At 30.4% G+C, this 15,418-nt stretch overlaps 1 protein-coding gene across 1 annotated transcript; it reads left to right on the top strand.

Moving 5' to 3' along the window:
* The first annotated feature begins 12,934 nt into the window (after positions 1-12,934).
* On the top strand, positions 12,935-14,059 carry LOC122580063 (succinate dehydrogenase [ubiquinone] iron-sulfur subunit 2, mitochondrial-like). Its single transcript, XM_043752334.1, has 2 exons — positions 12,935-13,596; positions 13,712-14,059. The coding sequence occupies exons 1-2, from the start codon at positions 12,971-12,973 to the stop codon at positions 13,875-13,877; spliced, it is 792 nt and encodes a 263-aa protein (XP_043608269.1). The 5' UTR covers positions 12,935-12,970; the 3' UTR covers positions 13,878-14,059.
* Positions 14,060-15,418: the final 1,359 nt, after the last annotated feature.

Genomic DNA, 15,418 nt, shown 5'->3' with positions numbered 1-15,418 from the left:
TAACGTATATTTACATTGTTTTATGACAGGCAGTTCAAATGAAAAGCCTTTTAAATATGTCAATTTGTATAGTCGAACCCATGACTTAAGGTAAATCAGGAAATAACCTAACGAGTTAATCAGCCTATTGTCAAAACTCTAACCATTTATAAAAGACGAACACAACAAATAAGAATGTATTACAATTTTTCATGTAAACTAAGTATTTAAATTGTTATAATAATTTTAATTTCATGAGATTTATAGAAAATAATAGTATTCTAATGTTTACTTTTAGATCATATTTTTTTAACGACAAATTATCTTAGTCTTAGTTCTGGATTATTACGAATGCCTATGATCAATATACAAGACTTTTGAATATATCCCAAATAGTTACTAAGACCTTACCAATAAGCCACCAACTTTATTGGCTTTTAAACCTTTTTTTTTGTTATTTGCATCAAATCATTTATATATTTTTGATAAATTTAAGTGACTACCACAAAAATGATTGATTTTATCATGTAAACTTAATATTTTTTTAATCGTGTGTATTGTAGATTTGATAATAATAAATTCAATATTTTTTTAATATATAATAAAGTAGTGTATAATATATATATATATATATCGATTTTCCATCGTCATCTATTATAAATGATTAGTTCATGTAACGCATGTGTATGTATAATCATGTTGGGTATATATAGATAATTATTAGATTTTAGACCTGTGTCTAATCCACATGGTTACGATGTTATCAATATTAGATGTTAATTTATTATAGTTTAAAATTTAATATACTATTATGAGTAATAAAAAAGATTTATATATCAACACTTTGAGTTTTATATTGAAATATTTGATAAAAATATGTTCATCGAAGTTGTTTACTGTGACATGGCCATGCTTAGCGATATTTGAGTATTACAAAACATAATGTCTATCAAAGTTGTAACTTGTGACATACTTAGCGATATTCGAACATTAAAAACTCAAAATAAATCATTATCATTTTATTTACTTTATTGTTACACATGGTGTATTATATTCTTATTTTACACAAGAAATAATATTTTATAATTAGATGAAAGATATCTAAAATATTTCAATTAGAGTATGACAATGTTATATGTTTTTCCTATAACGAATTATATTTTTACATGCTTTATTTATTATATGCGTCATGACAATTACTAAAAAACACTTCAATAAAAAAATATTAGTACAATTACTCTTAAAATCTTAATATATTCACATTAAGTTTTATTATTTTTGATTAATTAATTTTATGTTTATATGATAAAACATAATATTTGATATATATTAGTTATTATTCATTTGGATATATATTATTCTATTAGATAAATGTTAGCTATTATTTTATTGGATACATATATTAGCTATTATCATTTATTTATTATATTAAAATTATTATTAAGTAAAACAAAAAAGTGTAAATTAAAGTCAAAAGTGAAAAGAAAAGTCAACTTTAAGAAATCAAGAGCTCTAATTGGTCGATAAATTATTAGATCAACTATGCTTTAGTATAATAAAAGATGTTTTTCTTTATTCAAGTTTTATTAGTGGCGAACCATAATTTTAGGTCTCGGGTGACCGAATAGTTAAGAAGATCCTAACAAGTATATAAAAGTAACTTAATTTGAGTTAGGATGATATATTCTTTCGTGGGAGGTTAATTAGATTTGAATTACACTAATACATAAAAATAGTACTGAAAATATAAACTTTTATATGCTACAACCACATTTGTCCTCTGTGTAGCTTTGTCATTGAGTTCTATATGATTGTTTTTGTTGTATATAATATAACTTACAAGAAATCAGTGAGAAATAAAATAGATCGGGGCAACGCCTGGGTATAACCTAGTAACTTAATAAGAGAATGATAATAGGATCTATTGATATGTTAACTGATGTGTCATATTTTATACCATTTCCAACGTGATTTTAGAATCAATTATTCGTCATTTTAATAATTTTATATCCAACTTTCGATGCTTTGAAGGTGTGTTAAGTGTTTTCAGGTTGGAAATTGATTAGACGAATGAATTGGTCGATTTTGATGAGTTATGGAAGAAATGGTAGAAGGATTCGGTTGAAATCAAGCGAAAGACGTAGAAAACGAAATCTGGAAGTTGTAACGGCCGTTAGTATTGTAACGGGCGTTACATAGTGATTTTTGGTTTTGGTCTGTAATTGGCAGTTAGTATCCTAACTGGCAGTTAGTCTCTTTTTGTTTTGTAACGGGCGTTACTACACTAACGACCGTTAGTGATCTAGTACAAGTGTAACGGCAGTTAGCCCACTAACGGCCGTTACACGCGTATTTTGTATAAAGGTTCAGTTAGGGTTCTGCACTTGGGACGAATCTTTGGCATAATTTTTATAGTTCTCTCATAGCTTTCAACACTTTGGAGCAAACAAGTGGTTAGGGTTTTACATATTTTCAGCTTTGGATTGTAATCATCATTACTACCGGATTATCTTCATTCATTTGGTATAATATGATTTATTCTCTATTTGTTTGTTCTTGTGTTTTTAATATGAGTAGCTAAATCCTTAGCACCCGCTTGGGTAGTAAGCATGTCATAGGGTCGAATTAATTTTGCTTGTGAATGTTGAACAAGGTTTGTATGCTTAATCGAAGATCCACATTTATTTCGATTTAAATATTGTTTTCAACTTTTATATTAATTGATGAATAAGTGAAATTAGAAGTTCGGGAGAAATCTATGTCATTGTCAATTGATTTATGAAATGGTTAATCGGTCTATAATTAACCTAAAATCGTTGGAGTTCGGGAGAAATCAACGATAAAGATTTTAAACAATTAAATTCATTTTGAATGTGTAAACGCTTATGATAGAGTGATCTGATTAGGCGAATAAGCAATTCGGGAGAAAGCTTTCAAAAGATTAAATCATAAAATCAACTCAGGTATTTAATGCTTAACTGTTTAGAGTAGAAATTAAGTGCGGGAGCAATAATTATGTTTTGAGCAGTTAAAGTTTCAAGTATAACGGGAGTTCATCTTGTCTACATTTTGAGTCGTTCAACAAATGCAAGTAATATTTAGACCCGATGATTGGCATGTGAGCTGATCCAAGTAGGTGTTCCTTTTAAATCAGTGTTAAGATTCAACCATCAAATATTCTTTTGCGATTAATCCTACGGGATTACTGACTTTCTTCACTAACTTTTGCAACGTGACAATTCGGTCACAAAACCCTCCTTTTAATCTGAATCATTTTATTGTAACAATTGCTTAATAAGTCCTTGTGTTCGACCTCGGTTTACCAAGTCAACTATACTACATACGAACGGGTTCACTGCCCGCAAGTGTGTAGTAGTTAGTAGCTAGGTATTTCGTGTTCATAAATTTAAGACTAGAAAATACACATTATTAACTTAATCAAAAGATAATTTAATATTAAATGACTAATACTACTTTGTTCTATTTTAATTTTATAAAAACTATTTATCTATTCTACTATATAAAAATTGTAGATCTCATGTTAAAAAGTTATACTTTTGAGATATACAAAATGATCAATATGCTTCTCTTACATATTTATATCATTTATCTCTTAACCTTTAATAAAACAATTAAATATAATAAAATTATGAGTATAGCATAGATATAAGTTGTTGAATGACTACGCCTAATGTGAGACAAATTTAAAAAGTTATATATGTATGCAATAACTAATAAATGATGGTAATATTTAGGGTAAATAATTTAGATAACATGAAATTGAATTAGAATAATAAAGTCAAATAATTACAAGAAATTGAATGTAAACAATAGATCGACATTAGAGTATTAGACACTTAATTGAATATTTGATATCTATAAAGTATTATATTTTTTTCTTCATATAATGTGTTGATGTATGAATTTTTTTTTTTTTTTTATATGTTTAGTCAAATATCTTGCTTTTATACAATCATTTATTTAATTTGTTATAAGTTATATTTTTTAACTTTTAATTTTTGAAAAATAATAAATCATTTTAATTTATTGGAACATTAATAGCTACCATGCTATCATTTTCTTACTAAAATGTTTGGTTTGAAATTAACGTTATAACACCTTGCATGTTGTATATTGTCGTAACCACATTGTGCAGATAACCATTTATTAAAAGATATGGTCACCTAGTTATAATAAAACGATAGCTAGTTTTATTTATAAATTAAAAAAATAAGAAGTGATTTCAATTTTAAAGTTTCTTTCATTTTGTTATTATATTATTAGCATCTATAGGCCATAGATTCTTATAAAGCACTTTTTAATTTCACTCAATCTGTTACTTTTCAACATTTAAAAGTTGAACTATCAAAATTCTCTATTACTCTAACATTCATTGTTTAACGTATTTCTATCCAAACATAGATTATTTAAAACAATATCAATATTGGGTCAAAATCAATCAAGTAATATTAAAAACATTGTAAGACTTAGTCAAGGGCTAGTTTTTATTAATGGAAAAACTTTAGTCTCTAATATAATAAGTTTTCAATTTTATGAATAAATTTAAGTTTCAGTGAACAGTAAGTGTCCATTTTACTTCATTCGATTGATAAATACTTCATTCGATTGATAAAAACTTTATATGTAATGTAATGTAATTAGTTTGTCAACTTAACATTTTTCGTTTGGGTATACAATTTACATTTGATCCAATGTAACGATTCATGCCAGTATATATATATATATATGATAGAGATCAAATAATAAGGTACCTTAAAGAGATAAGGGAGAGAATGTTTGTTTTTATTTTTTTTAGCTTCTTTTTTTGAACTTTTTTTCTTTTCATTTTTTTTCATTCTCTCTTTAATTAATTAATTTCATATTTTCATATAAAAATTTTAAAAATATTTTTTTTTCAAACTATAGGCGAAACTTCTCAGACTATGGCGGAACCATGATAGCTAAGGGCGAAGCCCCTTAGGTAGGTTACCCCATCACCGGTCACCCCTTATGACCTATCACCCTTTATTACCTATCACTCCCACCAGCTACCCCTTATTAATATCCTTAAAGGCGAAGCCCGTACCATACCCTTATATGTATAACTCACTAACTCAGGTTAGAATTTTTTTTATGGATAGGGTAATTAAAAAAAGAATGAAAAAAGTGAAAAAATAAAAAAATATTAAAAAAAACAAGCTAAAAAATAAAAAGTAAAAAAACAGAAATTCTCTCCATTCTCTCCTTAAGAATCTTCTCTCTGGATCTCTATCCTACATATCTATACTTCTATATCTATACTATCTTATAAATCATTTTGCCCTTTTTGAAAATCTCAACTCATGATTTGAAATATTTAAAATACCCCTTTTCTTTATTCACTAATTTAAACATCATTAGCTAATATACCCATAATACCTATAAATCTTGACCACTCATTTTCTTCTCTCTCTTCAAATCTCAATTCTCAACCACTCACTTTTTTTTTCCTCTCATCCATAAATCATTTTATTCATCTAATTCATTCAAAATCTTTTATCTCAAAAATCGTATATCGATAAATTATAAAAATTGTATGGGTGTTCTTAAAATTTCATGCTTTTTCATTATAGATGTCATTCGATATACTTTCGACGAATTTTTAAATGCGAGGGCAGAGCTCATTCGGATAAAGCATTTGGCTATCACACTCTATGACTTATCATCTCCTATGACCTATCACCCCAACCATCTCACCGTCACAATTTACGGACACTTTTCCTCGTGTGTATATATATATCTATATATATTATATTTTTGTAAATAAGTTAAAGTTCAACGACATGGGACTTTCTCTTTATTTGGAATTTTTTTTCAAACGTCATTACTTTGTTATACATGTCTAAAAAAAGACGTAAAAAGATCAATTTAATAAAAGTCGGTGCATTAATGCCTAATAAAATTTTTTTTTTTTATATATTAAAAGACAGATACGGATAAATAACTAATAACAATTCACACATAAGTGAGGATAAAATTATAAAATGAGTGAGACTTTATTTAGGTGGACCAATGTAAGATATAGAATTGTAGAATTAAAGTACTCAAATTAAGACCATGCATGGTCGTCTTTTCCCCAAACTTGTATATATAAAGCCATAAGCAACTCATACTTTTTAATTCATTAGACATTCCAAATATATCTTCACTACTATAGTACGAGTAATATTGATCTGGTCATAGAACCACGCACCGCTAAATTAAATTAAGTTCACAAAATTATATATATATATAATTACTAATATTCAAAAATGGCATATGTTGCAAACAATAATGTTAGTGGAATCCAAGACGTCCACCCATGCATGCAAACCGATCAAACCCAATACTTGAGAAAGGATTGTTTCTTTTTTGTTCATCTTGGGTCATGTTGGTATGGACCGTATTGCAGGTTTAATCACCCACCTGGTCATCAAGATGAGAATGCTGATCCGGTATAATTATTAATTTATTGCTCGGTTAATTAATTTCACCTTCATTTTATAATGTAAAACGGGTTACTTTATAGCCTTAAACTTTTTGATGGCTTGAATGTACGTAGTTAATTATGACATCTATTTCTGAGTATATGTTTTTGTTCTTGTGGTGAAGGTTGATCAGGAGGGTAGCAATGGAAATGTGTCCCCAACTCGGAAAATCCCTTGCAAGGTAGTATACTATATATAAAAGAAGATTAATGCAAATGATCATATAAATTATTATTATTATTATTATTATTATTATTATTGTTTAAATGTCAACTTTCATAAATCACAATTTTTAAAATAATTTTAATTATCGTACGTATAAACGATCAATATATATACAATGGATAAGTATCTTGGAATGTAATAAACTTTAAATGAATATCTATAGTAGAAAATAACTAAAGTTGTATGTATTGGATGTAAACAACTCGAAAATAATGTTTATTGTATGTAAGAAAATGTATTCAACAATTAAAATCAGACAAGTGACACATCTATATGGTTGCCACGTATGTTTTCTTACATACAATAAACATTTTTTAAAGTTGTTTACATACAATACACACAACTTTAGTTATTTTCTACTATAGACATTCGACCAAAGTTTGTTACAGAATACTTATCCCTATAAACAAAACAAATTTACATCCTTAAAATGATTGTAATTCCCTATCGCTAGTGGTCCTTACGGATCATTAGGAGTCTTTGTGATTTCGACTTTTTTTTATGACTTTTTGATATTATTTTTACTTTAATTTTCGGATAATTTTTTGTTATACATTTTCTATACTGGCAACTACATAAAAGACGAGAATAAATTAAAAACCTTAACTATAATACTTAATACAACGTAACGTTCAATTATATAAAATCTTTTATAATGCAAGTACAAAAGATTTCACAAAAAATCTTACCTGGAAAGTAAAAACAATAAAACAAAACTGTAAGGACTCTTTGCAAATCGGTAGTAGTGGTTGCGATCCGCAACCCTCCTTGCAATTTTGCGATTTGTGTATATTTTTTGAAAACTCAAAAAAACTTAGGTATTTTGGTATATTTACGACTAATTTTAGATATTTAGGTTATTTTTTCACTTCTTTTAACAGCAAACATTTTACAAATAAATACTACAAATAATCTTAAACTATCTCATGCCAACTCTAAAATCTTGGTCTTTACTTGAAGATTTAAAAAGTTCTACTAAACTAGCTAATTTCATATTCACCATTAATTTGGTCTACTAAAATTTGATGTTAATTCTATTATCTAAAAACATTTGACTTTTATAAATTTATTAAAAAAGAAGAAATAATATTATAATGCCATTGCGCAATTAAGTCAAATAAATATTTATACTTATTGGTTCCAAGACAAAGAAAATATATTTATTGGAGTTATGTAACCCTCTAACAACTACGTACATATTGTTATAATTGACATTTAGTACTCGTACATTCTAATAATAGTAAGTGGGATTGACCTCCGCTGGTAAAAAAAAAAGTACGTAAGTGGGATTGACTTTTTCAAGTTTTGATATCTAGCTTATTTTGGTTTTGGAAAGTATTTTATGATCTGAGAAGATTAATCATATTTATTTTTATTATTTATCAAATAACAGATTAGTTTTTAAATTGTGTCCACTGAAATAATGTATTCTCGATTATACTTTAGGCCAGGTATTAAAAGATAGTGTATATAATTTACTCTGATTACACTTTTGAACAACGTACATATTTCCAAATAATCATATTTATCTTTTATGTAAGCAATTATAGTTATAAGTTAAAGAATTAATAGATGCCCGGCCATACATATAAATTTACATGCATATATAGTATACAGATCGAGTATCTACTCTAGCTTTGAATTAATTTGTTGGGATGCATGCATGCAGTATTTCAACAGTGGATATTGCAAGTATGGAATATGGTGTGAATATGACCACTCAACGCAAGCCTTTGTACGAGATCCTGCACTTCATTACAACTCTCTTGGCTTTCCTTTACGCCCGGTACGTACGTACGTACGTAGTGCTGCCCGCCCATTTTATTTATTTCTTCATATACATATATATACGGATCGAGTATATATATGCGCATGCTTTTTATCTGCAATATAATTAATTAATTAATTCTGGTTTAATAAATTGTAGCTAGCTAGCTAGGCACGTACATATGTAATACTATTAATTAGCAGTTTCTTTAAAGAATATATATATTGAAGGAATTGTAATACAAAGATTACTATATATATATCGGTTATATATATATCTTTATTAAGGTGTAAGTATATACTGTAATTCCAATAATAATGCAGTAGCTAGTTAATTATATATACAGGGTAAGCGGGACTGCTCTTACTATATGCGTACGTACGGACATTGTGCTTATGGAGCATGGTGCAAGTTTAACCATCCAGAGTTTGATTACGGCTATGGTGGTGATGATGATCAATTAGATGATGATGATGATGAGCTTGACGAGCATGAATCTTTCGGTAATTCATCATATGTCAGTAGTAGTAGTAGTAGTGGTGGTGATCAGGCGGCCCTAGAGTATGAAAATGGATCTACTTTTGGACTCCATACTAGTAGTACTGGAGGCTTCTCAATGCGATCCGAAGGCAACAGCTCTCTGCAGCTGTCTGATGATCAGCCAAACATATATATTTGATAATGCATGCATGGAATAATAAATATGCATTAATATGGCCGGTTTTATGTTCTTAATTAACCCGGCCTGATCGATATGTTTCATGGCTTTTTTTCACAGGCCGGGTAATTAAATTAAACAACAACAGTTAATAAGCAATTAAGTTAATTTCTCCTGCTAGCTACTAGTCTTGCCGGTGTTGTCCAGTTATAAGTTTCAAGTAGTGATATATGCTAGCTGCAGTAGTGTAATTTCCATTATCTAGCTATATACTATATATATCTAAATAAATAAATGTGACGTCTTATATAAGTTTGTTTTGAGTTAAATATTATTATCATATGTATATCATGATGTTTATGTTTTTATTCACCATATTTGAAACCTTTTACAATGTGTGCATGCTTAAGTATAAATCAATATATGTGGACTTTTTTTACATCTTTGATATGATGTACACTTAATTTGATGGAATGTTTCTTCCTTTTTTTTTCTTTTTTTCCACAACAATGCAATATTTTCATGTAGGTATTTTACAAACTTCACCATGTAATTTAGAGATTTAATTAGATGGGATTTTTCAACCATATATCTTCAATTCTGAGTAGTGTAATTTTTATTGTTGTGCTCCACGCACCTAGCATGTTCCATTTTAACCACGGATTTAAAGACTAGATGACTACAATATGTTTTATATAGAAATGGTTAGTATGTAAAAGTAACCAATTAGGTTAATTTCAAACTGATTAATTAGCCGCTTCAATTTAGAAAATCTAAGATTTCAATTACTGAAATTTTCTATATAGATAACGGCAAGTTGACGTGTTAATTAATATTACACTAATCCCTCCTTCGTATCTAGTTAATTTCAACGGTTGGTTAACGTCTCTGGATCGATGGCAGATGCTAATATGTAGAAAACTAAAGAGCAATATGTTTCGGTTATTCGCGACATGATATATGTCTCGGATTGGATACGATTGATTGGGTTGAGTCCATATTAAAAACTAGGGATAATTAAGTGCAACAAAAAGTTATAGTGTGCACGAACTACCCAGAACCACTTTTGTATGTATAAAATTTGTAAAAATGTTTAAATCATCATATAACTAACTATGACCGACCAATTAAAAACTTGCACGTGGCATCTCATATGGGGTGCCACGTATACCATCCTACATAATTTGAACATTTTTACTTAGTTCGTGCATACAATAAAGGTTTTTGTAAGTTCGTGCACATTATAACTTTTCGGTCTTAGTTACATACATTTTAGTGCACTTATCCCTAAACATAACTAAGATAAGATAACAATTACTAAATTTTTTATTTTGGCTCCTATAATTGATGTATTAATATAACGTTGATGAAACACTTAAAGTTCGACGGTTTATTAGACCATCTCCATCGGCCTGTATGCCGACCGACCAATCCATTTTAATGCCGATGGGGATGGTCTAATAAACCATCGAAACTTTAAGGGTTTCATCAACGTTATATTAATACATCATTTATAGGAGTTTTCCCAAAATACATTTAAATGCTTTCATGTGACCGACTTAGTCGGCGAACCCAACATCCGTTGGTGGTATTTTCTTAAGTGTGAATGCATAGAAAAACTGACAATTTACACCACTTTCGGTATACATGTAGTCACTTTATTTACTACTTGTATTATTTTACATTTTAAATCCATATTAGTATATATTGATATTAGTTATTTACTTTGTTAAGTTTTTTTAAATCTGAAGTAGTTTTAATCTAATTAATTTCTTTTTATTAACTTAATTTTTAAATGATGATAAATAACTTACTTTTTTTAAATAAAAGATTATTTTAAATTTTTTTATTAACTTTAAATAACAAAATGTGTTAATAATAAAACAATATTGTATTTATTATATAAATAATAATTTGGTTGAGTTGTTAATGAGAGTGTAAAATTGATTTTAGTTGGGTTGAATAAATATAAGAGAGTAAATAATTTTATAATAAATAGTGACATTGTGTTGGGTTGTAAATGAGGATGTTCTTAACATCTTTTAACACGTAAGTGCCACACTGGCTCTTGGGGAAATTAAGAAGCAGTAACATATGTTCAATATTTTCTTGTTATTTATCTATTTATCTATATATTTATTTTTTTAACATTCATATTATACCTCATCTTTCAGATTGACCTATCATTTCATGCCGTGACATGTTATATGCCTCGGGTGGGTAGTATCGCCTAGAGTCCATGTTAAATTCGAAGACAACAATCATTACAATGTTCTATTTCAGATGACTCCTCTAGTTGACATCTTAATATGACGTTGATACAACATTAAATTATGACGTCTTGCTAACATCTTTAATGATGTATGCGACACTGATCCTTAGGAAATTGAAGAGCGGTAATTAACGTATGTTATATATGTTTCATGTCTTTCCAACATGTTATGTGGCCCCGGTGGGGTTGAATCTGGTAAGCATCACCGATCACCTAAACATATCATCTCACACAATATCCATTGTCCCTCAAAATTAAATTTCTTCCCAAGTTAGGAACTTCCCTAACCCTATTTAGAGTGGTTGTATCACAATTAAGTCATAACTCATATGTATCACCACTTTACTTGATTACATATTCCTTGGGATGAGCAAAAACCTAACCGGATGAACGAGAACCGAGAAAATCGAACTGTCAAAACCTAAAACCAAACGAAACTCGATTGGTTTGGTTTTCGTTTTCTAAAAACCGAATATCGGTTCGGCTTTCGGTTTTATATGGAAAAAAAGGGTCAAAAGTGATCTAGCTTGCTTTTTTTTCCCCATTATTTAGAAAATGATTAATTTTTCTAAATATACTCTTAAAAATCCTTCTAAAATCTTCTAATCATGACATATTGTCCCATTAGCTCTCTTTCCTAATGTCAACTCTTGATTTTGTCAAATGTACGTGATAACGGTTAAGAAGATTTTTAAAAAGTTTAATTAAAAGGATTAACCATTTCCCTTAATCATCCAATATACTATACTACTATAGTACTACACCCTCTCACAGCCTTATTTGACTTATAACAGCCAAACCTATCGCTAAGACGATAACAATACTAAACAGCCCACTGGACCAGCTGTATATCGGCCCAAATAAGTAACCCAAACACCCATTTTGACTTATCGTTATTCCTCTTCTCCTGCGCCATTCTTTCGACCAAAAACCCAAAACCCTCATTTTCTTTTTGGGAGGTGATCCCTACACAACACAATTTTGCCATACACAACAATACATGCATCAGACAGTTGTATTGTACAACCTTTTAATGCATATATTGTTGTGTATGGTAAAATTATGTTGTGTAGGGATCATTTCTCTTTCTTTTTCGGCTAGAAAGAAAAAGGCATAAAAGAAACAAGTAGGTCTATATAACTTTTCTTTACTCCGTATATAGTCAAATTAATTAATAAAGTGAAGATTATGATTATTACAAGATTTGAATCGGAGTTCAAACTATTTATTGTTACAAAATACAATCCATGTTGGTTGTAAAGAGGCATAAATTAAACTTGGTCACGCAAGATATCTATCGATCGGTAGGTATTTGTTCCACGCTCATACCACAAGCCCCGTTCTCTAATATGGTTTTTTTTTTATGCCACGTAAGTATATTTCTTGTCATATTTCTTCCTCTTCACGTTACTATACATACATCCACTAAAATCTATTTTTCACTTCCTAAACTACCCTTAAGAGTCACCAAATATAACTTGTTCTTTTCCATATAAAAATATAATTAAAATCCCTGATTTCCTATCTTTCCATTACCATCATTTTTTACAAACAAACAAACAATGGCAACTAGTTTAATACGCAGGACTTGCTCTAAGGTTCAACGGTCATCTGCGGCGAAGCTTTTGCTTTCGCGGCCGGTCTCTACACAAAACCTTAAAGACTTCCAAGTATACCGATGGAATCCAGACAATGCTGGCAAGCCCGAGCTACGAACATACCAAATAAACCTAAAAGAATGTGGTCCAATGGTTCTTGATGCACTAATAAAGATAAAAAACGAGATTGACCCAACGTTAACGTTTCGTAGGTCATGTCGTGAAGGGATATGTGGATCATGTGCTATGAATATTGATGGAAGTAATGGACTAGCTTGTTTGACAAAGATTCCAAATAAGGAAGATAAGGCGACAATGGTAACGCCGTTACCGCATATGTTTGTGATTAAAGATTTGGTAGTTGATATGACAAATTTTTATAATCAGTATAAGAGTATTGAACCGTGGTTGAAACGAAAGAATGGTGGTTCGGAAGGTGGGAAGGAGATCATTCAAAGTAAGAAGGATAGAGCCAAATTGGATGGAATGTATGAGTGTATATTGTGTGCTTGTTGTAGTACTTCTTGTCCGAGTTATTGGTGGAATCCTGAGTCTTATCTTGGCCCTGCTGCTCTTTTGCACGCTAATCGGTTTGTTTTCATTTTCTGTTGCATGCATTTTCGTGTTATGTTTCAATTAGTAATTGCTTATTGTGTTTTCACTTGTGTAAACCTTATAAATAAATAACTGCTATTTATTGTTCAGGTGGATAATGGACAGCCGCGATGAGTACACAAAAGAGCGCCTAGATGCAGTAAACGATGAATTCAAGTTGTATCGTTGCCATACCATTCTGAATTGTGCACGTGCCTGTCCCAAGGGGCTCAACCCTGGGAAGCAAATCCAAAACATCAAGAGCCTTCAAACCTAATAATCATCGTCGATTGATTTATTGTTATCTCATCATAGGAGTATATATTTGGTAATGAATTACTTAAAAAGACAGTATTGCATTCAATAAAATATACTTGTATATGTATCCAGTATACTATTCGATAAGGTCCATTTTAAATGTGTGTATAGGTATATATAAGTTGATATATATAACTTGTAGATTGTTCTGGGTATCGTAATGAAGTTATAATTAACTGGGCAAGTAAGCACAGAAGTCATAACTAAAAGTCTATGTTTAAACAATTCATAGCCATCCCACATCGCCCAAAGTAATAAAAATATACATGTTTTTAAAGCGTATTTTGGCATGTTTAATCGCCGGGCTCGGTAGCGTGAGCCAGTGACCGAAGTGGGGGCATTAAGATTATTGAAGGGTGAGGAACTAGGGGCTCCTTTGTCTAGAAGGGGGTCTGTGTTTCGTTCGATGGATGGGATCTGTGGGTGTGTTTCGTTCGATGGATGGATCTAATCGGTTGTTTCCGTCTTTGTATAAGTCGTGGTATTATTCCAGAGATTCATGCCTAAGCCTGTTTTTTATAACAATCAAACTATAGTTGACCCCATTGCTTGAGCCAGTGACCGAAGTAGAAGTGGGGGCATTAAGATTATTGAAGGGTGAGGAACTAGGGGCCCCTTTGTCTAGAAGGGTCTGTGTTTCGTTCGATCGATGGATCCGTGGTGCCGGCACATGTGGTGCGCACCAGTGAACCCCTGACCCGGAGATGAATTTGGCCAGATTGGCTTGGTTGTTTCCGTCTTTGTATAAGTCGTGGTATTATTCCAGAGATTCATGCCTAGGCCTGCCCTCTCTCTTCTACCAAGTTTGCCCCCTTCCGATTCTAACAATAATCTTTTGCAATTTTTTTTTAACAATCAAACTATAGTTGACCCCATTGCTTGGTCACAATGGTGCATGGTCAAGTTATATGAAACTTTGGGTCATTTCTCCAACCATTGGGTTTAATCTTCACTAAATCCTTACAAGGGTGTCAGCTTGGTCAACCATCTGACTTGACCCGTTTTATAAACATACATGTTTTTTCACCTATTTGACTTGTATTAATTGAATAAAACACGTACCTCCATAATTTAACCTATTTTCTTGCTAGTAAATATTTTCTACATCAAGTCAGAGTAGTTAATCAAAAGCCAGTAGAGACAATGACTAAACCAGATCTGGCCCAGATACCAAATAAACCATAACCCATGTCCGGACCAAGTCAAAGTCCCAAATATCTATAAACCCACATCCTTGAGCCACAACGTCTGGTTTAAGCTGTAGAGACGCTTTAATTTCTCCACTAATAATGCAAGTCAAACTGATTAATAAAAAAGGACACGATTTCCATCTTTTGATAAGATGCAGCAATAACTTTGATATATCGTGTTGCTACTGCGATATCAAGAAACAGCCACCGGTCTGCAACCAATGCTGCGAGGAGGACGAACCTTAAACTAAGGTACAGACTTAAAAGTTAAATACAATACCTAAAAAAGCTCAGACTTTCCTTTCGTACA

This window comes from Erigeron canadensis, chromosome 8 (assembly GCF_010389155.1).
Source record: "Erigeron canadensis isolate Cc75 chromosome 8, C_canadensis_v1, whole genome shotgun sequence".
Classification (NCBI taxonomy): domain Eukaryota; kingdom Viridiplantae; phylum Streptophyta; class Magnoliopsida; order Asterales; family Asteraceae; genus Erigeron; species Erigeron canadensis.
The sequence above is the reverse complement of the archived record's forward strand: the minus strand, read 5'-3'. Positions and strand labels throughout refer to the sequence as shown.

Bases quoted from the DNA above. Each gene is read 5' to 3' on its own strand.
- LOC122580063 (XM_043752334.1), top strand. From the start codon at position 12,971: ATGGCAACTAGTTTAATACGCAGGACTTGCTCTAAGGTTCAACGGTCA. The intron at 13,597-13,711 runs GTTTGTTTTCAT...TTTATTGTTCAG, and splicing joins GCTCTTTTGCACGCTAATCG to GTGGATAATGGACAGCCGCG.